The 24,167-nt window shown below is 48.6% G+C and overlaps 1 protein-coding gene across 3 annotated transcripts in view; it reads left to right on the forward strand.

The window, feature by feature from the left end:
* The window catches only part of ftcd (formimidoyltransferase cyclodeaminase), a 125,421-nt gene that overhangs the window by 59,579 nt on the left and 41,675 nt on the right, over positions 1-24,167 (forward strand). For all 3 annotated transcript variants that reach the window (XM_072484031.1, XM_072484022.1, XM_072484038.1), the window contains one exon: positions 15,329-15,390. In XM_072484031.1, the coding sequence (XP_072340132.1) occupies positions 15,329-15,390 (62 nt within the window). The remainder of the gene's footprint in view (positions 1-15,328; positions 15,391-24,167) is intronic.

Raw genomic sequence — 24,167 nt, forward strand, 5'->3', positions numbered from 1 at the left:
TGTGTGTCCTGGGTGTGTGTGTGTCCTGGGTGTGTGTGTGTCCTGGGTGTGTGTGTGTCCTGGGTGTGTGTGTGTCCTGGGTGTGTGTGTCCGTCCTGGGTGTGTGTGTTCGTCCTGGGTGTGTGTGTGTGTCCTGGGTGTGTGTGTGTCCTGGGTGTGTGTGTGTCCTGGGTGTGTGTGTGTCCTGGGTGTGTGTGTGTCCTGGGTGTGTGTGTGTCCTGGGTGTGTGTGTCCGTCCTGGGTGTGTGTGTCCGTCCTGGGTGTGTGTGTTCGTCCTGGGTGTGTGTGTTCGTCCTGGGTGTGTGTGTTCGTCCTGGGTGTGTGTGTGTCCTGGGTGTGTGTGTGTCCTGGGTGTGTGTGTGTCCTGGGTGTGTGTGTCCGTCCTGGGTGTGTGTGTCCGTCCTGGGTGTGTGTGTCCGTCCTGGGTGTGTGTGTCCGTCCTGGGTGTGTGTGTCCGTCCTGGGTGTGTGTGTCCGTCCTGGGTGTGTGTGTCCGTCCTGGGTGTGTGTGTCCGTCCTGGGTGTGTGTGTCCGTCCTGGGTGTGTGTGTCCGTCCTGGGTGTGTGTGTCCGTCCTGGGTGTGTGTGTCCGTCCTGGGTGTGTGTGTCCGTCCTGGGTGTGTGTGTCTGTCCTGGGTGTGTGTGTCTGTCCTGGGTGTGTGTGTCCGTCCTGGGTGTGTGTGTCCGTCCTGGGTGTGTGTGTCCGTCCTGGGTGTGTGTGTCCGTCCTGGGTGTGTGTGTCCTGGGTGTGTGTGTCCTGGGTGTCCTGTGTTCGTGTGTCCTGGGTGTGTGTGCCCTGGGTGTGTGTGTCCTGGGTGTGTGTGTCCTGGGTGTCCTGTGTTCGTGTGTCCTGGGTGTGTGTGTCCTGGGTGTGTGTGTCCTGGGTGTGTGTGTCCTGGGTGAGTGTGTCCTGGGTGTGTGTGTCCTGGGTGTGTGTGTCCGGCTGAGGAGCGGGCTGGACTGCGTCAGAGTGAGGAGGATGCAGAGTGACCAGAATCTCTGCATAGTCCAGGTCAGGGTCAACAGGAGGACGTGGCAATGGTGGTGGATCACGTAGTGAGCGCGGAACGAGACGAAGGGCACGCCGATTACGGTGCAGAATGGAACCATCCGGTAGACGAACCAGGAACGAGCGGGGAGCCACCTGCCGAAGAACCACAGTGGTTGCAGACCAGCCACCATCCGGAAGATGGATGCGGACGTTGTCATCTGGAGCAGGGAGATCAGCTGCACGGGAGCCATGAGCCGCCTTGTGCTGTGCACGAGACAGTTGCATTCGTTGAAGGACCGGAACGTGGTCGAGGTCTGGGACATGAATGGACGGCACCGTCGTCCTCAGGGTGCGACCCCTGAGCAGCTGGGCTGGCGACAGGACAGTGGACAGTGGGGCCGAGCGATGGGCCAGCAGGGCGAGCTAGAAATCGGACCCAGCATCGGCAGCCTTGCAGAGGAGCCGTTTGACTATGTGGACGCCCTTCTCCGCTTTGCCGTTGGATTGGGGGTGCAGGGGACTGGATGGCACATGCACAAAGTTGTACCTCCTGGCAAAGTTGGACCATTCCTGGCTTGCGAAGCAGGGGCCATTGTCCGACATCACAGTGAGTGGGATGCTGTGTCGAGCAAAGGTGTCCTTACAGGCACGGATGACTGCAGACGATGTGATGTCGTGTAAACGTACCACCTCCGGGTAGTTGGAAAAGACAATCAAGACATAGTCCCTGCCCAGTGTGTGGAACAGGTCGATGCTGACCTTGGACCAAGGGAAGGGGACGTGACCAACTCATGGGGCTGTAGGGTCTCACGTGGTTGGGCCAGCTGGAAGCGCAGACAAGTGGGGCAGTTGAGCACTGTGTTGGCTATGTACTCATTAATGCCGGGCCAGTACACTGCCTCTCGGGCCCGTCGGCGGCACTTCTCCACGCCAAGGTGGCCCTCGTGTAGCTGTTCCAAGACGAGCTGGCGCATGCTATGCGGGATGACAATGCGGTCCAGTTTCAGGAGGACACCATCGACTACCGCCAGATCATCTCTGATGTAGAACTGTGGACATTGGCCCTTGAGCCACCCGTCTGTTAGGTGGCGCATGACACGCTGCAGCAAAGGGTCAGCCGCCGTCTCGCGGCAAATCTGGACGAGGCGTTCATCCGTGGCAGGTAGATTGGAGGCCACAAAGGCCACATGGGCGTCAACCTGACACCTGACAGACCAATCCCGCTGGGTCACACGGGGTGTTGACTGCCCTGGACAGAGCGTCGGCTATGATCAGGTCTTTGCCCGGGGTGTATACCAGCTGGAAGTCGTATCGCCGGAGTTTGAGCAGAATACGCTGGAGGCGAGGCGTCATGTCGTTCAAGTCTTTCTGTATTATATTGACCAGCAGGCGATGGTCGGCCTCGACGGTGAATTGGGGAAGGCCATACACATAGCCATGAAACTTGACGACACCGGTCAAAAGGCCCAGGCAGTCCTTTTCTATCTGCGCGTAGCGCTGTTCCGTGGGGGTCATGGTGTGTGACGCATATGCAACGGGGACTCATGATGAGGTCTCATCGCGTTGCAGGAGCACTGCCCCAATGCCAGACTGGCTGGCATCGGTCAAAATTTTTGTCTCTTTCGCTGGATCAAAAATAGCTAAGACCGGGGCCGTGGTGAGTTTGTTATTCAGTTCTCTCCATTCGCGCTCGTGGGCAGGAAGCCATTGGAAGTCTGCCGTCTTCCTGACCAGGTTCCTGAGAGCTGTGGTATGAGAGGCGAGGTTAGGGATGAACTGCCCTAGGAAGTTGACCATGCCCAGAAATCGGAGGACCGCCCTCTTGTCCTCTCGCGTTTTCATGGCTGTGATAGCAGCCACCTTGTCCGCATCCGGCCGCACACCCAACTGGGAGATGTGGTCCCCTAGGAACTTGAGTTCCGTCTGACCAAAGGAGCATTTGGCCCTGTTGAGGCGGAGGCCCTGCTCACGTATACGTTTGAATACACGCTGGAGACGACTGACATGCTCCTGCGGGGTGGTGGACCAAATGATTATGTCATCGACATAGACGCGAACACCTTCAATGCCTTCCATCATTTGTTCCATGATCCTGTGGAACACTTCTGTAGCCGATATGATCCGAAACGGCATCCTGTTGTAACAATATCTGCCGAAGGGGGTGTTAAAGGTACACCGCTTCCTGCTGGATTTGTCGAGTTGGATTTGCCAGAAACCTTTTGAGGCGTCAAGTTTGGTGAAGAGCTTGGCGCGAGCCATCTCGCATGTGATCTCTTCGCGCTTGGGAATCGGATAATGCTCCCTCATGATATTGCGATTCAGATCCGTGGGATCAATGCAAATTCTGAGCTCGCCGGAAGGCTTTTTTACGCACACCATGGAACTGACCCAGTCGGTTGGTTCCGTAACTCTGGAGATCACTCCTTGGTCTTGGAGATCCTGCAGCTGCTGCTTGAGGCGGTCCTTCAGGGGTGCTGGGACTCTGCGAGGTGCATGCACCACAGGCGTGGCATTCTGTTTGAGTAGGATCTTGTACGTATATGGGAGCGTGCCCATGCCTTCGAAGACGTCGCGGTGCTGGTCGATGATGGCGTCGAGTTGCACCCTGAAGTCGGTGTCCTGAAAGGCAGACGTGTCATCAGGAGAGAGAGAGTGAACTCTTTGAATGAGGTTTAGCAGATTGCATGCTTGTGCGCCAAGCAGGGAGTCCTTTGAGGAGCTCATGATCTCGAAAGGAAGGATGGCTTTCCGTGACTTGTGCGTCACTTCATGTTGGCACGAGCCGGTAGCAGGAATGATGTTGCCATTGTAGTCCAATAGCTGGCAGGCTGATGGAAGGATGGCTGGTTTGACATGAAGGCTTTGGTAAGCAGACCACGCCATGAGATTGGCGGAGGCACCAGTGTCCAGGTGGAATCGTATTTGGGACCGGTTGACCGTTAGGGTGGCACACCACTTATCGTCTGGATCGATGCTGTATACCGACAGCGGCTGGTGTCTGCTTCGGGGACAGCCTGTTTTTCGTTATGACACCGACTCGAAAAGGCGCCTTCGTTCCTCGGTGTCACTGCTGTGTGGGAGGTCCGCATCAGACTCGGTGACCTTGGGTTGAATTGCCCGGACATTCCTGCGAGGCTGGCTGAAGCGAGATGAATTGGCAGGCTGAGCTGCTCGACAGAAGGCAGCATAGTGGCCAAGTCTTCCACATCGTAGGTATTGTCGAGATTTTGCGGGGCATTGCCGCTTTAAGTGGGCGGAGCCACAGTTGCCGCACGCCGTGACGTCAGCACGTTCGTTGCGCCACTGCGCATGTGCGGTGCGGTCGTGCGTGGTGCCCGCCTACGCATTACGTTCCTCAACGTCGCCGTCCCCTCGTTTGGTGCGTACAAGCGCGGGAGTCCGCGAAAAGCGCGCAAAATGGCCACCCTCATCCAGGCTGAGGCCCTGGAAGTGCTCAATCACTTGGACCCGTTCCGCCTCGTGGAAACGTTGCCGCGCCGTTTCAGCCGCTTGTATATGGGAATACCGACTCGTGGCGTTTTCATGTAAGGCACAGGTCTCGATGGTGGTCGCTAGGGTGAGTTGCTTTACTTTGAGGAGCTGCTGACCTAGGGGGTCCAACTGAACACCGAAAGCGATCTGGTCGCGTATCATGGAGTCGGAGGTGGGCCCGTAGCTGCAAGATTGCGCAAGGATGCGGAGGTGCATGTGAAAGGATTGGAAAGGTTCGTCCTTACCCTGCAAACGCTGTTGGAACACGCAGCGTTCAAAACTTTAATTCAGCTCCACGCTGCAGTGAGTGTCAAATTTGAGGAGAACCATCTTGAACTTCGCCTTATCTTCGTCATCTGCAAAGGTGAGAGAGTTGAAAATGTGGATGTGGATGGCATGGTCTCCGGCCGTGGAGAGGAGAAGAGCGATCTTTCTGGTATCCGAGGCGCTCTCCCTGTCCGTGGCTTCGAGGTAGAGCTGGAAGCGTTGTTTGAAAATCTTCCAGTTGGCCCCGAGGTTGCCGGCGGTGCGGAGCGGCGGCGGCGGGCTGATGTTGTCCATGTTGCAGGATGACGGAATGCTGGCGGAAGGCAGATCACTTGCAGGTAGGTCTAAGAAGTGCTAATATCCCACAACTCCTGGTATCATGATGTGTTGGGTGTTCTGGATCACAGACAGGTCACCAACACTTGAAATAGTGCAACACTATTTTATTGAATCATTAACTGTTTAACATACTCAGACTGTGGGTTAATACAATACTAGCTTTAACTAAAGACCTTTGCCTTGTCCTAACCAGTCGATGCACTCAGCACACGGTGAATGTCTGTGTTGCAGGCCGTGAGCTCTGTGCTCCTAGCTAGCTGCAGCTCGAATGAGCGGGAACTCTGATGCCCCCTGTCTTTATAGTGCGTGTGCTCTAACTGGTGATTGGCTGCGGTATTGTGTGTGTTGATTGGTCCCACTGTGTGTCCATCAGTGTGTGTCTGCACCATGATATACTGGTGTATATTATGACAGGGTCATCGTGTCTTGGGTCGACTGGGATGGGGGGCTGTTGGTTTGGTTGCCCTCCCCGTCGCTGGATGAACTCCTACGTCGTGCTGGCCCCGCCACAGCCTGGGGGCGGCCTACACCTGAGGACCCGGGTTGATTCCTGGCCTGAGGTCACCCTGGCATGGCCTGGGGGCGGTCTGCATCCGTAGGTTCAGATGGATCGCCGGGTGGTCCTGCAATACACAAGACAGCATGCATGGTTAGACACGCAGACGGGGCTGAGGGGGTGGTGGGGGAAGGGGGGGTTGAGAGCAGGGGGAGGGGGGATGAGGGCAGGGGGGAAGGGGGTGTGGGGGCAGGGGGAAGGGGGGGTGAGGGCTGGGGGAAGGGGAAGGGGGCCGGTGGGAAGGGATGAGGGCAGGGAGGAAGGGGGTGTGAGGACAGGGGGGGAGGAGGGTGAGGGCAGGGGAGAAGGGGGGGTGAGGGCAGGGGGAAGGGGGTGTGAGGGCAGGGGGAAGGGGGGGGTGAGGGCTGGGGGAAGGGGGCCGGTGGGAAGGGATGAGGGCAGGGAGGAAGGGGGAAGGAGGTTGAGGGCAGGGGAAGGGGGGTGAGGGCAGGGGGGAAGGGGGTGCGAGGGCAGGGGAGAAGGGGGTGTGAGGACAGGGGGGGAGGAGGGTGAGGGCAGGGGAGAAGGGGGGGTGAGGGCAGGGGGAAGGGGGTGTGAGGGCAGGGGGGAAGGAGGGTGAGGGCAGGGGAGAAGGGGGTGAGAAGCTCAGCTATGCCCACCATTTGGGTGGGGGGTGGCGCAGTGCCACATGTGTGTGTGGGGGGGTTAGGGGGTTGGTGCCATGGGCACAGTGGGGGGGTACTCACCTTGGCTGCCCTGACCAAGTCATTGACCTTCTTTTGGCACTGGTTGCCGGTCCTGGGGGCCATTCCCACGGCGCTGACGGCTTCTCCCACCTCCCTCCACAGGCACCGCCTGGTGTTGGCAGCGACCCTGTGGTCATGTCCAGGGTACAGGGCCTCCCTCCTCCGCTCCACGGCTTCCAGGAGCGCTTCGATGTCCCGCTCCTGGAACCTCGGCGCTGCGTGGCGGACGGCATCTTCCCGTGTTGCCGTTTCTCTGCTGATGGCGTCAATTTAACAGCGACGCTGTGCGGCGTCAATTACGCCACGCGGGTCAGTGGCGCCGTTCCGGCTTGTGCCTGTCACCCTTCCTGTGACGCCCGTGCTGGCCTCTTCCGTTGCGCAGAATTCGCGCACTTTTGCTGGGTCCGACGCCGGAGTTGTTTGTGCCGATTTCGACGCTGGCGTTGGAACTTGGACGTGGTAAGGGAGAATCCCGGCATCTGGAACATTCTCTCTCCAGTACTAACACCATCTTTAATCAGCACTGTCACGTTTCACCTTTCCCTATCCCCCTTTCTTCCTTTCATGTCTCTCCTAAATACTTGGTGTCCAGGAATATTTAATACCCAGTCCTGCCCTTCTTTGAAGCAGGTCTCTGTTGTGGCAATAATATCATCGTTCCATTTGACAACCTGTGCCTGGAGCTCATTAATCATATTAACCACATTCACACACATGCACATTAATCATGATTTCGGCTTTTTTACTTTCCTATATACTCTGACCCCATCTAATGACTTACTATATATAACCTACTCTAGTTTTATCAAACTCTCCAAGTTTTCTGTTCGCCCTCCCCTAAAAGAATGTCTTGCAGCCGCTCTGTGACATCCTTGACCCTGGTACCAGGGAGACAACATACCTAGGGTCACGTCCACAGCCGCAGAAACAACCGTCTGTTCCCCTAACTATGGAATCCCCTACCACTATAGAACTTGTGCCAACCGTGGTGCCATGAACTTAGCTCTTGCTACAGTTCTCGCAGGAACCAACGCGCTCACCTGTATCCATACTGGAAAAAGCTGTTAGCGAGTTAGCCTCAGGAGATCCCTGCACTATCTGCCTGTTCAAAGAAGATTGTAAGGATAACCCCAGCAATTAAGGACCAGTCAGTTTAATATCAGTGGTGGGCAAGCTTCTAGAAAACATTGTTTGGGATAGAATTAGCAGTCACTTGGACATTTTTGGTTAATTGGGAATAGGTTAATAGGCTAGAATAATGAAGGAGATGGTAAAACAGTCCTCCTCAAACCATTTGGAAAGAGGTTGAGTTAAATTGGCATATTTTTCTCTTCCTCGACTGAAGGCAATAACTCATACCATAATGTAACAGGCATTAACATCTCGTTATTACCTTTGTTGTCTTTACCAATCTTACAGTCATTTTCTATGTTCCCTGCAAGCTTATTCTCGTACTCTATTTCCCCCTTCTTAATCAATCCTTTGGTCCTTTGCTGAATTCTAAACTGCTCCCAAACCTCAGACCTGTTGTTTTTCTTGGTCAATTTGTAAGCTGCCTCCTTGGATCGAATACTATCTCTAATTTCCCTTGTAAGCCATGAATTGGCCACATTTTCTGTTTTACTTTTGTGCCAGACAGGAATAAACAATTGGTACAGTTCCCCCATGCGCTCTTTGAATGATTGCCATTGCCTGTCCGCAGTCATCCCTTTAAATAACATTCCTCAATTGACCAAAACAAACTCATGTCTCATATCATTGTAGTTTCCTTTATTAAGATTCAGCACCCTAGAGGGGTGGCATGTGGCGCAGTGATTAGCACTGGGACTACGGCGCTGAGGACCCGGGTTTGAATCCCGGCTCTGGGACACTGTCTGTGTGGAGTTTGCATATTCTCCCCATGTCTGCGTGGGTTTCACCCCCACAACCCAAAGATGTGCAGGTTAGGTGGATTGGCCACTCTAAATTGCCCCTTAATTGGAGAAAAATAATTGGGTACTCTAAATTTATTTTAAAAAAAGATTCAGGACCCTAGTCTCAGAATCAACTACTTCACTCTCCATCTTGATGAAAACATCTATCCTATTATGGTCGCTCATCCCCAAGTGGTCTCACACAACTAGATTGCCAATGATTCCATTCTCATTTCTTGGTACCCAGTCTAGGATGGCCTGTTTTCTAGTTGGTTCCTTCCCTTACCTGAGAGAGTATGTTCTTGTTATGGAGGTTGTGCAGCGAAGGTTTACCAGGCTGATTCCTGGGATGGCGGGACTGTCATATGAGGAGAGACTAAATCAGTTATGATTAGGGGCTGGTTTAGCACAGCGGGCTAAACAGCTGGCTTGTAATGCAGAACAAGGCCAGCAGCGCGGGTTCAATTTCCGTACCGGCCTCCCCGAACAGGCACTGGAATGTGGTGACTAGGGGCTTTTCACAGTAACTTCATTGAAGCCTACTTGTGACAATAAGCGATTATTATTATTATTATATCCAGTGGAGTTTAGACGAGTGAGAGGCGATCTCATAGAAACTTACAAAATTCTAACAGGATAGATTCAGAAAGAATGTTCCTGATGATCGGGGAGTCCAGAACTAGGGGTCATAGTTTGAGGATAAGGGGTAAACCTTTTAGGACTGAGGTGAGGAGAAATTTCTTTACCCAGAGAGTAGTGAATCTGTGGACTTCACCACCACAGGAAGTAGTTGAGGCCAAAACATTGCATAATTTCAAGAAGGAATTAGATATAGCTCTTGGAGCTAAAGGGACCAAGGAATATAGGGAAAAGGCAGGATCAGAGTGTTGAACTTGATGATCAGCCATGAGGCTGAGCAGGCTCAAAGGGCCGAATGGCCACCTTCTGCTTCTATTTTCTATGTTTCAAAGTATTGGTCCAGAAAATCATCCTGTAAACACTCCCGGAATTCCTCCTCTACAGTATTGTGACGAATGAGATATGCCCAATCTATATGCAGATTAAAATCAAAATTACAGGTGTTCCTTTATCGCATGCATCTCTAATTTCCTGTTTAATGCCATTCCCAATATTACCACTGCAGTTTAGAGGTCAACACACAGTGCCCACTAATGTTTTTTACTCCTTGGTGTTTCTGAGCTCTACCCATACAGATTCCACATTGTGACAGCTAATATCCTTCCTCACCATTGCATTAATTTCCTCTTTAAACAACACTGCCACTCCACTGCCTTCTCTTTTTTGCCTGTCCTTCCTAAATACTGAATACCCCATGACATTCAATTCCCATCCCTGGTCACCCCGCAGACATGTCTCCGTAATCCCGATTATATCATACCCATTTACGCTTTTGATTGATTGATTGATATTTATTGTCACATGTACCGAAATACAGTGAAAAGTATTTTTCTGTGGCCAAGGGAACGTACACAGTACGTACACTGTAGACAAAAGAATAATCGACAGAGAACATTGACAAATGGTACATAAAAAATAGTGATTGGTTACAGTGCGGAATAAGGGCCAAACAAAGCAATACATGAGCAAGAGCAACATAACCTGCCTGTTTAATCGCGCAATTAATTAATTCGCGTTGTTGCGAATTCTCTGCGCGTTAAGGCACGAAGCCTTTAAGCTTGTCTTTTTAACATTGCTTGTCTCGGTCCCAATATTTTTCACTGTGGCCCTGTTTGAATCTGGCCCTTGGTTTCTCTGTCTATGACTTTTCTTATTCCCCCTTCTGCCTTTTGTTTTTGTCCGTGTTTCCTCCTCCTCTGACTCCTTGCCTAGGTTCCCATCCTCTTGCCATTTCAGTTTCAACCCTCCCCAACCACTCGAGCAAATACCCCCTAGGACATCAGTCCTGATACTGACCAGGTGTAACCCGTCCAGTTTGTACTGGTCCCACCTCCCCCAGAACCGGTTCAAATGCCCCAGGAATCTGAAACCCTTCCCCTCACACCATCTGTTCAGCCACATATTCATGGGCCACATACTCAAATAAGGAGTAAAATTCTTAAAGGGATGCAGGGGCAGAGGGACCTTCGTGTATCTGTGCATAGATCATTGCTGCTGCTTCACAGCGCCAGGGACCCGGGTTTAATTCCGACCTTGGATGACTGCCTGTGTGGAGTTTGCACATTCTCCCCTTGTCTGAGTGGGTTTCCTCTGGATGCTCTGGTTTCCTCCCACAGTCCAAAGATGTGCAGGTTAGGTGGATTGGTCATGCTAAATTGCCCATTTGTTTCCAAATGTTAGGTGGGTTTATGGAGATAGGGCGGAGGAGGGTGCTCTTATGGGGGGTTGGTATAGACTGATGGGCCGAATGGACTCATTCTGCACTGTAGGGATTCTATGATACTATTATTGAAGGTGACAGGACAGATGCAGTCTGAAGTTAAGAAAACATATAGTATTCTGGGGTTTGTTAATAGCGGAATAGAGTACAAGAGCAAGGGGTACTGTGTACAGTTTTAGTTTCCTTACTTGAGAAAGGATGTACTGGCACTGGTGGGGGTGCAGAGGAGATTCACTAGGTTGATTCCGGAGTTGAGAGGATTGGCTTATGAGGAGAGACTAAGTAGACTGGGACTATACTCAATGGAATTTAGAAAAATGAGGAAGGATCTAATAGAAACATAAAATTATGAAGGGAAAAGATAGGATAGAAGCAGGGAGGTTGTTTCCACTGGTGGGTGAAACTAGAACTAGGGGGCATAGCCTCAAAATAAGGGAGAGCAGATTTAGAACTGAGTTGAGGAGAAACACATTCGGAGGACCAGTACAAACTGGACGGGTTACACCTGGGCAGGACTGGAAAGTTGAGGAGGAACTTCTCCACCCAAAGGGTTGTGAATCTGTGGAATTCCCTGCCCAGTGAAGCAGTTGGGGCTAACTTGTTAAATGTTTTTAAGATAAAGGTAGATAGATTTTTGAACAGTAAAGGAATAAAAGGTTATGGTGAGCGGGCGGGTAAGTGGAGCTGAGTCCACAAAAAGATCAGCCATTATCTTATTGAATGGCGGAGAAGGCTTGAGGGGCCAGATCAGATGGCTTACTCCTCCTAGTTCTTGCGTTCTTATGTTTTTATGCATCCACTATCTCTGTAGCAACTTCGTTTATGAAGCCATCAGGACCAGGGACTTATCTGCCTTTGGTCCCTTTAGTTTGTAAAATACTACTTCTCTGTGATGCTGATGGTACTTAATTCCTCCCCCATATTCTTTAGCGATATTCAAAGTATCTTCCACCATAAAGACCAATGCAAAATATCTGTTTAACTCCTCTGCCATTTTCTTGTTCCCCATAACTATCTCCCCAGATTCATTTTCTAAGGGGCCTATGTTCACTTTGACCTCTCTCTTCCTTTTTATATATTTAAAGAAGATCTCATTATCAGTTTTTATATTCCTCGCTCTTTTGCCCTCATAGTTTATTTTCTCTCTCTTTAATATCTTTTTAGACCTCCTTTGCTGGATTCTGAATTTATCCTAATTACTGGGCCTATCACTGAATTTTGCGCCTCTATGTTTTTTCTTTCAACTTAATACTCTCCTTAACATCCTTTGTTAGCCAAGGTTGATTCAGCCCTCTCCAAATTTTTCCTCCTTACTAGGATTTATTTTTACTGAGTCATGAATTAGCTCCTTAAATGTCTGCCATTCCTTCGTTCCCATTTTTACTGCTACTCTATCTGCCCAGTTCACTTTAGCTAACTCTATTCTCATTTCATTGTAATTACCTTTATTTAAGTTAAACACAATTGTTTCCGACCCCAGTTTCTCACTCAAACTGAATATTAAATTATGTCATGTTATGATCACTACTCCCAAAGGGATCTTTTACTCAGAATTCATTTATTAAATCTGCCATATTACCTATTACTAGACCCAAGATAGCCTGCCCCCTGGTTGGCTCCATGAAATATTTCTCTAGGAAACTATCCTTAATGCACTCTGTGAATTTGTTGTTGCAGCTATCCTTTCCAGCTTGAAGATTAAAGTCATCCATAATTATTGCTCCATTCATTTCACACACTCCTATTATTTGTTGATTTATACCCTTTCCTACAGTGTGGCGACTGTTTTGCGGTCGATACACTACTTCTCCCAATGTCTCCTTTGCCTTGCTGTTTTTTAAATCCATCCAAATGGGTTCTACATCATCTAAGTCTAGATTGTCTCTCACAACTATCCTCATTTCATCTCTTATTAACAGTACTACCCCACTGCCTTTCTCTTCCCTCCTGTCTTTCCAAAAGGTGAAATATCCCTGAATATTAAGTTCCCAGATTTGATCTCCTTGTAACCATGTTTCCATATGGCTAGGAAATCATATCCATTTACCATTATTTTTGCCATCAGTTTGTCTACCTTATTCTGAATGTTTTCTGCATTAAGATACAAAGTCTTTAGGCTTGCCTTTTTGCCATTTTTAATCATCCTAACCTTTCTTTGTACTGTACTTGCTTTGTCTCATTGCCTTGATTACTGTTTTTGTATTTTACTGTACTTTGTTTTATTACTGTCCTTGTTTCTCTTTCCCTCGTCACCCTGCTTGGGTTCCCATCCCTCTGCCATTCTAGTTTAAACCCTCCCCAGCCACAGTAGCAAATACTCACCCGAGGACATCAGTCCCGGTCCTGCCCGGGTGTAACCCATCCAGTTTGTACTGGTCCAACCTCCCCAGAATCAGTCCCAATATCTGAGGAAACTGAAACCCTCCGCCTCGCACCATCCCTTCAGCCACATATTAATCTGATATATCCTGCTATTTCCACGCTGTCCTGTACATCCAACTCTTGATCATTAGTATTTATATCAAAAAAATAAGTGGTTCTAGTACTGATCCCTTTGAACATTTGAGTTTCAACCTGATTCTCACTTGTAGTATTCGCCTTTTTCTGCATCTATGATCTCTTTTTCTTCATCCAAAAAGTTCTGGTTTGACTGCCCTACATTTTCCCCTTTTGACAATGTACCTGAATTATATCCGAACCATTTCCTCCTTAAAGGCGGCCAGTTGCTTGATTACAGTTTTACCCAGATTCTAATTAACCCAGGACTGGTCCTCCACTGAAATGGGCCCTCCTCCAATTAATTGGTTTTACTCTAGATTACTCCTTGTCCTTTTCCATAGCTAATCTGAATCTTATGAGCCAATGATCACCGTTCCCTAACTGTTCCCCATATTGACATTTCAGCCGCCACATTCTCCAGAACCAGATTCAACCTCCTTCCCCGATTAGTTAGAAATGTTCTGATCTAAAAAATGTGTCCCTTTATATCTTTCCCATTGGTATATAAATGCAAACACTCAGCAGTGCAAAGGTACCTCACATCTTATTTTTAACTTGAATACAATAGATTCTGTCCTTGACTGCTGCAGACATCTTTTCTTCCCAGCATTGCAATATCCTCCATAATCAATACTGCCACTGCATGTCCCCATCAACTTTCTTTTCTGAACACCTTGTGTGCAAGAACCTTCAGTTCTGTCCCTTTCTGGTGTCACTGAAACATCATATTCCCATGCGGCTATATGTGCTTGCAATTCACTAGCCTTGGATAGCATGCTGTATACGCATTGTTTTATTTTTTTTAAATTTAGAGTACCCAATTAATTTTTTCCAATTAAGGGGCAATTTAGCGTGGCCAATCCACCTAACCTGCAGATCTTTGGGTTGTGGGGGCGAAACCCACGCAAACACGGGGAGAATGTGCAAACTCCACACGGACAGTGGCCCAGAGCCAGGATCGAACCTGGGATCTCGGCGCCGTGAGGCAGCAATGCTAACCACTGCGCCACCGTGCTGCCCTGTATATGTATTGTTAACCTTAGAAGGATCCTACTGTAAGTCCTCTTAGTCTGACCCCATCCAGCATCTTATTACTCCAGTGTTATTTATCTCTCCAAATCCTTTATGCACATTGTTTAGCCTTCCTAATTCTACATTATGCTTCCTATCACCCTGCTAAGTTAGTTTTAAATCCTTCCCAACAGCACCAGCATACCGCCCCACCAAGTGTTGTTGAGGTGTTTCAACTTTGCTGAGGTGCAACCTGCCTTGTCTGTACGGGTCGCACCTTGACCAGAACTGGCCCCAACTTCCAAATAATCTAAAGTTCTCACTCCTTCGCCATCTCTCCAGCCATGCATTCATCGTCTCTGCCCTCCTATTTCCATGATCACTGACATGTGACACTGGTAATATAGGAATTGCTACTTTTGAGGTCCTGCTTACAAGTCCCCTTCCTAACTCCCTAAAATCTGCCTGCAGGATCTCATCCCTCTTTCTACCTCTGTCATTGGTACTGATATGGACCATGGCCTCTGACTGTCTACTCTCCATCCTCAGAATGCACTGCAGCCACTCAGTGATATCTTTTACTCTGGTACCAGGGAGGTAACAAAGCTTCCTGGATTCACATCTGCGGCTCTACTTCTTTCTGTTATTCCAGGTATAGAATTCTCAGTCACTTTCCCAATCTCTCTCCTCCACCCCCCCTTGGACTTGGCTCTGGCTGCACCTCCCAGAGAAATTATCTTCTCAATAAACAAAATGAACTAAAGACTTGTATAAAAAAGCTTATCCAGTTAGTGTGTAATATTCTTAGCTCTGACACTGACGCAACTCCCTAACTTAAAGAGCAAGAATTAAGCTGCAGTATTCACAAATGCAGATAATACCTTTTACAGGACCATATTCGGTATATGTAAGTTAGCTCCATTCTACAGTACCAGCTGCGTAGGTAATCAGTGAGCATTAATTTAAGATGCTTATGTTTTTCATAACACCTTGCTATTCTGAAATGTCACTTCCTCCTTTAATTTTCATTAGGCAAAAGTGTTAAACATTATGGAACCATGGTGGTTCATAAAGTTAAGGTGGAGGCCAGCCTTGATCTATTTAAATAGCCAAAAAGATTTGAGGGGCTGAATGGTCTGCTCCTGTTCCTTTATTTCTATATTCCTAATTGTGCTACTCTATCCACTTGACTGCAGGTTATAAGCCGCCTGGGACTGGATTCTCTTGCTCCTTTTAATGCGAAAGAAAGAATAATTGAGTAAGTGATGGTCTAGCACCTCTTAGTAAGGATTTCTTAGTGCTGCTAAAATTGCTATTTCAAAGCAATACTAACATTGTTGTACGATGGTGACTTTTGAAGTGACATAAGCAATGGTTTTAGAGCAAATACCATGGTTAGGAGTTTCTTCAGAACCACTCCCACTCCATCAATGTTAAAACAGTGGACTCTGAGGGGGGTTTCCAGCCATTGGATTTATTTTGCTTTGACACTTAAGCTAGTGGCTCCATCCTGAGGCACCTGAAACTTCAATCAAAGTCTGAGGAGGGCTAATAAAACTTCTTGTAAATACCTTGGCCATAAACAATGCAGATAAGGTGAGGCCGTGGATGCAGAAGTCAGTGTTAAGCAGGGGGCGGGATTCTCCGAAATGGAGGCAGAGTGTTCGTGCCGTCGTGAACGCCGTCGAGGTTCATGACGGCGCGAAACGGCCCCTATTCCGACCGATTCAGGGCCCGATAATGGGCTAGAAGCGGCGCCGCGTCATTTACACGCGCCAGGCCTTGGCGCCGCGTAAAGGCGGCGCCGCATACATGACATACATTGGGCAGCACAGTAGCATTATGGATAGCACAATTGCTTCACAGCTCCAGGGTCCCAGGTTCGATTCCGGCTTGGGTCACTGTCTGTGCGGAGTCTGCGCATCCTCCCCGTGTGTGCGTGGGTTTCCTCCGGGTGCTCCGGTTTCCTCCCACAGTCCAAAGATGTGCAGGTTAGGTGGATTGGCCGTGATAAATTGCCCTTAGCGTCCAAAATTGCCCTTAGTGTTGGGTGGGGTTACTGGGTTATGGGGATAGGGTGGAGGTGTTGACCTTGGGTAGGGTGCTCTTTACAAGAGGCGGTGCAGACTCTTTGGGCCGAATGGCCTCCTTCTGCACTGTAAATTCTATGATCTACGATCTATGATGACGCGGCCGGCGCCGCATAACTGCCGTCACCCGCGCATGCGTGGTTGCCGTCCTCTCCGAGTCTGCCCCGCAAGAAGATGTCTGACGGATCTTGCGGGGCTGTGGAAGAAAGGAGGTCCTCCTTCAGAGAGGCCGGCCCGACGATCGGTGGGCACCGATCACGGGCCACACCCCATTTGAGGCCCCCCCCCGGTGCAGGATCCCCCCGCAGGCTGCCCCCCCAGCGTTCCCGCCGGCAGCGACCAGGTGTGGATGGCGCCGGGGGGAACCCGTCATTTTGGGCAGGCCGCTCGGCCCATCCGGCACTGAGAATCACGGGGGTACCGGTGAATCGCCACTTTGGCTGTCTCGGGCGATTCACTGTACCGCGCGCGCCGTGCAAAACGCGATTGTGCCGATCCCAAGCAGAATGAGAGTTATCTACTTTTATCTGCCCTTCATCTTTCTATGGTTTTCTCCCCAACTTCCCTACTTTGTGCTCGGCCCAATGGATTTGTCAGGTCCTTAGATCGCGTTAGGAAAACATGTTGTTAACCTTTATCCTGAATACTTGTCTCAAGAACAAGCTGATAAAGTAATTGAGAACCAGTTAAACTGGAAGGATATTGCTGGACCATTATGCTGACCGCTGCAATATCAGCTTTTGCTTGACATATTTGTAAAATTGTCCTTATACTGCTTTAGGATACCATACACCATATAAATTCAAAAATTAATTGTCAATTGCCGTAATAGATTGTTGTTAATAAATCCTAATCATTTGCCTCCCCACAACTGTCCACCCTTTTAGCCCTTGGCCTAATTTAAAATGGCCAACTTACAGATGCCGATTGCTTCCTTTACTATCCGCCACCATTGATATTGGCTAGGTATTTAGCTTAGGTTCATAAAGGCATGTGTTCAGACCATCAGTATTATATGGTCCCGTCTCTTACCTTGTTACTCCAAGTACTAAGTCTAATTCCCCATTGAAAATTCTTATGTGTCTTCTAAGTCTGAAGATGAGATACATTAGATATATAATAAATATATAATAAATATTACTTGCATAATAACTAGGACATGAGAGATGATGCAAATCCATTGGCGTATTTGTATGTTTATGCCCAATCCCACAGGTCCTTCCACACTGTAGAAGGGTCTGTTTGTGCAATATTGTTCGTTAAAGCCTTGGTTCATTATTGGAATATATAGTATGATCTGTACACTCGTTGGGTTTGCATCCAAATTCCGATCAGGCCCTATGGTGATTGTGAGATTGTATAAGCAAGATGATTCAAGAATTGTGTTAGGTTATCTTCTGTGTTGTCCATAATTTGGATATCAGCTGTTTCTCTCATATATATTTCAACCAGTTCTACTTTCCCTACTCCTGCTGGCATCTGTGGGTGTAAACGCACCAAATGGTTGAACGGGGGGCATACCTGGTTGTTGCCGTTGGAATTCTCATTGTCCTGAGGTTATACAATACCTTCCATCACCCATGTATGCAATATGAATTGGATCTTTTTAAGCGCATACCATTTCCATTGTACGGTTGGTTGTGGCACTAAATCCACACCTTGCTTTTTCATTGTCATAAATTAGATGTGTACAGACTACAGAAGTAGCTACTATCTTATACCCCTTTAATGTTGCACTAACTGTATTACCTTCTATTACTATTGTTATGTGAGAGTACCTTTAAGACATGGATGTTTAAGCAATGTACCCTTAAGAAAACAGTGATGTCAGAGAGTGGGTGGAGCTGGGCTTTAGATCAGCCATTTTGCAGTTTAGTTTTGCAGTTTGAAAAAGAGCTTGTGTGTGTCTGGGTGTTTCCAGAGAGCTGCAGTTTTAAAAAGCAGCTTGTGTGTGTGTGTTTCCAGAGAGCTGCAGTTTCGAGAAAAAGAGCTTGGGGGGTGTCTGTGTTTGCAGTGAGCTGGATCTCTGCCATGAAAGACTATCTCTGGATCATTTGGGTGATTTAAACTCATAATAGTAAAGCCTTTAACCTGATGTGATTCTGTTTAAAAGTGTTAAGTCTCTTGGAAGTTTGAAGGAACATTTTGAGGAATTATTTACTGTTGCAATATTTTCTGAGTTATCTTTGAAGCAAGGGGTGTTAAGAGATCCAATGTTTATTTAAGATGTTAAGTTGAGTTCATGGAATAAACATTGTTTTGTGTTTAAAAACCCACATGTCCATAATTGTAATCCCACACCTAGGGAACAAGCCGTGTGCTCGGAAAAGCAAACAATACATTAAAGGGCGAGGTTGGTTGAACTCCATGATACATTTTGGGGTTCTGAAAACGCCTCACCCATAACACTGTAAAATAATATATAATCTGATATAATGACTTCCTCGAATTACCCCAATATTCTCCCCGATAATTAAATATTGGAACTCTATATAATACTCTGCCAAGTGTTGACATAGTTAACTATCATTAAACAATGGCCATTAACATATTGTTGTTCATAACACATTTAACATTAGTGCTATATACATGTTAATTTTCTGAGCTGACCTCTGGTCAACCTATGACGGGTTAAATAGATGTTCATTTATAACCCACAGTGGAACTATTCCCGCTAATTTGATCTCAGATTTTCTCACGCGTGGTCAAGTGTCCATGATCAAATATCTTTCCCTATCTCCATGAATTTATTAATGGTGACTGCATGACTTCCTAATAGAGGGGCCAAGTTTTAAATTATCCGTGTCATGTCTTAGTCCAGATCCGGTTGAGTGTGCTGAATTCCTTGCTCCTTACCTAGAATCCTTTTAAGTTGCACGCGTAAAGTTCAGACCTTCTGGTCGACAGTTACTGGATCAATAGCATTAATTATTGTAGTTGCGGTATTAAGTGCTGTAGTGGTATCATTCATCAAGCTGTGTTTTATCCTGTTTTAGGTACAGCTATTTACTATGCCCTGCCATCACATTGGGCTGCTTCAGTCATTAATCGATCCATTAGGGCCAGATAACGTTCGCGGATGCATGTTGAACACCACTGGGGCAGGGCTATGTCTGTGATGTTTAGGCCTGTGGGTACCAGCTCACGGTGTACATTATCATACAAAATCTTATTGTGATTAATTAACATGACCCCCATATCTGCTCCTGGACTCGTGGTTGGACATGCGAGATTTCACAGGAATGCAACCCTTGCGAATGGTGCGATCTGGCTTTCTATAGTCATATGACTATACCATGTGGCTGCCTCTGGAGGCAGACATCTTAAGACCAGTAGATTAAACCCTCTCATGGAGACAGACACTAAAGAAGACAGTTGTCCTTATGCTTGAAACGTGGACAGAAGTGCAGAGAAAATAGATTTTTGAACCCTGGAAAACGTGCAGAGAAGACGCAGAGAACCCAGGAACACAGGTTCAAAGCTGCAAAAAAAGGTTGCTGGAAAGAACAATACAAACAGACAAAGGCTACAAAATGAGACACAGCTCAGAAAGACACACAGAAATATACAAATTTGCAAAAAATATGCTGAAAAAAGGACAAAAAAAAGCACACACAGACTGCAAGGGAAATGACAGGTTGCAGAGAAAAGGACAAAGGGAATGCAGACACAAAAAGACCACGAAGAGAGGCTGCAAGAAAATAACTAAGTGAATAAAAAGAAAATAGCCAAGTGAGCAAAAATGCCTGCAGCAAATTTTCCAATCCCATCTCCAATAATAATCTTTACTATTAGTGTCACAAGTAGGCTTACGTTAACGCTGTAATGAAGTTACTGTGAAAAGTTACTGTGTAACATTGAATGGTGATATGTGGCAAAACTGGTAGTTTTTCCACTTACAATGGCAAAACTATGAAATTGCAACAAACTTAATGATTAAGCCTGAAATGATAAGAGTAGACACACATCTAACACTGTGGGGGAAGGACTGCTACAAAGTGTATACCACTCTAAATCTAACAGACCAGCAAAGAAAAAAGACGACAAAGAATGCTACATATGAACAATACATATTCAACATTGGGGGGCACGATCTTCCAGCCACGCTGTACTGGTAAAGCATCTTGCTGCGGTGCAGCATGGCTGATGAAAGCTGGGGGATCCCGCTCCCGGGATCTACCTAACTCGCAACGTCTCGTGAGATTCAACGGGATTTTTTAGCAAATCAGCCTCTGGGGACCAGATGGAACGACATTCGTGGGGGTCTCGAAAGGGATCGGAGGCCCCCAGGCTGCGTGCCCTTTGGGCAGGGTGGTGTCCTGGCACTTCTGGTGCCACCTGGGTACACTGGCAGTGTCAGCCTGGCAGTGCCAATTGGATGACAGCCTGGCACTGCCAGCTGGTAGGGGCGCTGCCACAGTGCTAGGTTAGCACTGCCAAGGTGCCAAGCTGACATTTTGTGCGTGCACGCGATTGGACTGGGGATGCCCATGGGGGTGGGGGGTCCCTCCCATGTTGCTTTTGAGCTGGGGGGCGGTCGGGAATTTTTCTTTTTTAAAAAAAATATATTTATTAAAGTTTTTTAACAAAACAAAACAATTTTTTCCCCTTACAAACAATAACCCCCCCCCGTAACAAAATAACACAAAGTCGCCCTGAGCAAGATATATACATGGTAAGATGATATATTTACATAACTTTATACACTGGCTCTCGCCCATTCATGCCAGTTTCCCCCACCCTCCATGTTATCCCCCGTTCATCCGTCCCCTCAAGCAATCTCTCGATCCCCCTTCCCCCCCCCCCCCCCCCCCAAGGGTTGCTGCTGCTGCTGACCGACCTTCCTCTAATGCTCCGCGAGGTAGTCTAGGAACGGTTGCCATCGCCTGTAGAACCCCTGCGCAGACCCCCTTAAGGCAAACTTAATCCTCTCCAACTTTATGAACCCAGCCATGTCGTTTGTCCAGGCCTCCACGCGAGGGGGCTTTGCCTCCTTCCACATTAGCAAGATCCTCGCCGGGCTACCAGGGACGCAAAGGCCAGAATGCCGGCCTCTTTCGCCTCCTGCACTCCCGGCTCGCCCACCACTCCAAATATTGCTAGCCCCCAGCTTGGCTTGACCCGGACTTTCACCACCTGAGATATTGCTCCCGCCACTCCTCTCCAGAACCCCTCCAGTGCGGACATGTCCAGAACATGTGGGCATGGTTCGCCGGGCTCCCTGAAAATCTTCCGCATCTGTCCTCTACCCCAAAGAACCTACTCAACCTTGCCCCCATCAAGTGCGCTCTGTGAACCACCTTAAATTGTATCAGGCTGAGCCTGGCACATGAGGAGGAGGAATTAACCCTACCCAGGGCGTCAGCCCACAAACCTTCCTCGATCTCCTCCCCCAGCTCCTCCTCCCATTTACCCTTCAACTCTTCTGCTAGCGCTTCCCCCTCTTCTTTCATCTCTTGGTGTATTGCCGAAACCTTGCCCTCCCCGACCCATACACCCGAGATCACCCTGTCTTGAATTTCTTGTGTCGGGAGCAGCGGGAATTCCCTGACCTGTCGCCTCACAAAAGCCCTCACCTGCATATATCTGAATGCATTTCCCGGGGGTAGCTCAAACTTCTCCTCCAGTGGTCGGGAATTTTTCTGTGGGCCTCAGAGAGCGAGACGCCATTTTTAAATGGGGTCCCCGATCTCTCGCTATAACAGAGAATTCCGGTGAGCAGACCTCGGCCGTGCATTCCCCGTTTAGACCCCTTATTCAACGCGGGTCATGTTAGAATAGCCACATGTTTCTTGGAACTACGAGTGCCAGGAGAAACGTGGCTAAACGCACTCTCTGGGGACTTTGTTTCCTTTTGGGAAGATCGCGCCCTAGAGTTCAGGGTGAGCACAAGACCAGTGAATGGTACGTATGATGTGAATTCAGACAGCTGAAAGATGATCTGATTAAAGACAGATTAGTATTACGCGTGAGAGGTCCCTCAGTGGGAGCAAGTTTGTTGAAAGATGAGAAACTGACACTAAAGAAAGGTACACCTGTGTTGCAATGTGGAAGTTGTGAAACATCAGTTACAGCATCGGGGACTCACTTTAGATATCTCGGGGTGCAGGTGGCACGGGATTTGGGGGGGCTCCGTAGGTATAACATTCCTAGTTTGGTGGGGAGGGTGAAAGCGGTTCTGACAAGGTGGGATGGTCTCCCACTGTCGCTGGCAGGTCGGGTGCAAGCTATTAAAATGAACGTGTTGCCGCGGTTTTTGTGTATTTTTCAGTGCCCGCTGATCTTCCTGTCAAAGGCATTTTTCAAGGAGGTTGAAGAGATGATTACCTCGTTTATATTGGGGGGGGGGGGGGGTGGCCAGGATTAGGAAGGTGCTGTTGCAGAGAGGACAGCAGTCAGGGGGGTTGGGTCTTCCGAATTTACTATATTATTCCTGGGCGGTGAATGCTGAGAAGGTGAGGAGCTGGGTTAGAGGGGGAGACTCCCAGTGGGATAGAAAGGAGGAGAGTCTGTGTAGGGGGGCGGGGCTGAGGGCATTGGTAACAGCTCCCGAAGGCCCCGGGGAAATACTCGGGGAGTCCGGTGGTAGTAGCGACGTTGAAAATCTGGAGACAGTTGCGCCAGCACTTTAGACTGGGGAGCGGGGGTCAAGGGAAATGCCGATTCAGGACAATCACAGATTTGAGACAGGAAGTGGGATGGGAATTTTCAGAAATGGGAGACGGGAGTCAGGGCATTAAAGGATTTGTCTCTCGGGGGGCGTTTTACGGGATTGAAGGAGCTGGGGGTGAAATATTGGTTGGGGCAGGGGGAAATGTTTTGGTATGTGCAGGTCTGAGATTTCACTAAGAAGGAGATACTAAGCTTTCCGGTGGCGCCGGCCTCCATACTGTTGGAGGAGGTGCTGACCACAGGGGGAGTGGGTAAGGGGTGGTGTCAGTGATTTATGGGACGATTCTGGGAGAAGGAAAGGCACCGCTGGAGGGGATAAGACAAAGTGGGAGGAAGAGTTGGGAGAGGGCATGGAGGGTTTGTGGTATGATGCGCTCCGGAGGGTGAATGCCTCAACTTCATGCACGAGGTTGGGGCTGATACAGCTGAAGGTGGTGTATAGAGCGCACCTCACAAAGGCGAGGATGAGCCCACTGTTTGAGGGGGTAGAGGATGTTTGTGAGCGTTGTGGAAGGAGGCCCCGCAAACCACGTTCATATGTTTTGGTCCTGACCAAAGCTGGAGGGGTATTGGAAGGAGGTGTTCAGGGTAGTTTTGAAGGTGGTACATGTGAGGCTTGAGCCAGGTCCTCTGGAGGCCATATTCGGGGAATCGGATCGGCTGGGGTTGGAAGCGGAAGCTGGAAGTTGGAAGCGGAAGCAGATGTTTTAACCTTCGCCTCGCTGATCGCCTGAAGGCGGATCCTGTTGGGGTGGAGGTCAATTTCTGCACCCTGTGCCCTGGTGTGGCGGGGGGACCTGTTGGAGTTTTTAACACTCGAATGGAAGGGTTCTACAATTCATGGGCTTTGTTTATTATGCACTTTCAAGAATTGGATGACATTGAACTTGTGGGGGTTGGATTGTGTACGTTGTTGGTGACTATGTATGGGGTGATGATGGATTCCTGATTCCTTTTCTTTGATGTTTGTATTTAAAATGTTGAGGGTTGTTTGGGGCATGGTGATGAAGGGATGTTTGGCCAGGGGATTGACATTGTATTTGTTACCGTTGATTGTTTGTTGGTGGGTGCAAATTTGGATGAAAATGTGAAAAAGGAGGTGAATAAAAATATATTTTTTTAAAACATCAGTTACAGCATATGTATGACCGGGAGACCAGGTGATTCATTATGCTGAGTGACAATCCAAACAAAAGGAGTGGAGGAATCACAGATAAAGGGCAGGATGCAAATACTGCAGAGGAAAAGAAGGATTGTCTGGCATGGGGAAAGC

This window comes from Scyliorhinus torazame, chromosome 2 (genome assembly GCF_047496885.1).
Source record: "Scyliorhinus torazame isolate Kashiwa2021f chromosome 2, sScyTor2.1, whole genome shotgun sequence".
NCBI classification, from domain to species: domain Eukaryota; kingdom Metazoa; phylum Chordata; class Chondrichthyes; order Carcharhiniformes; family Scyliorhinidae; genus Scyliorhinus; species Scyliorhinus torazame.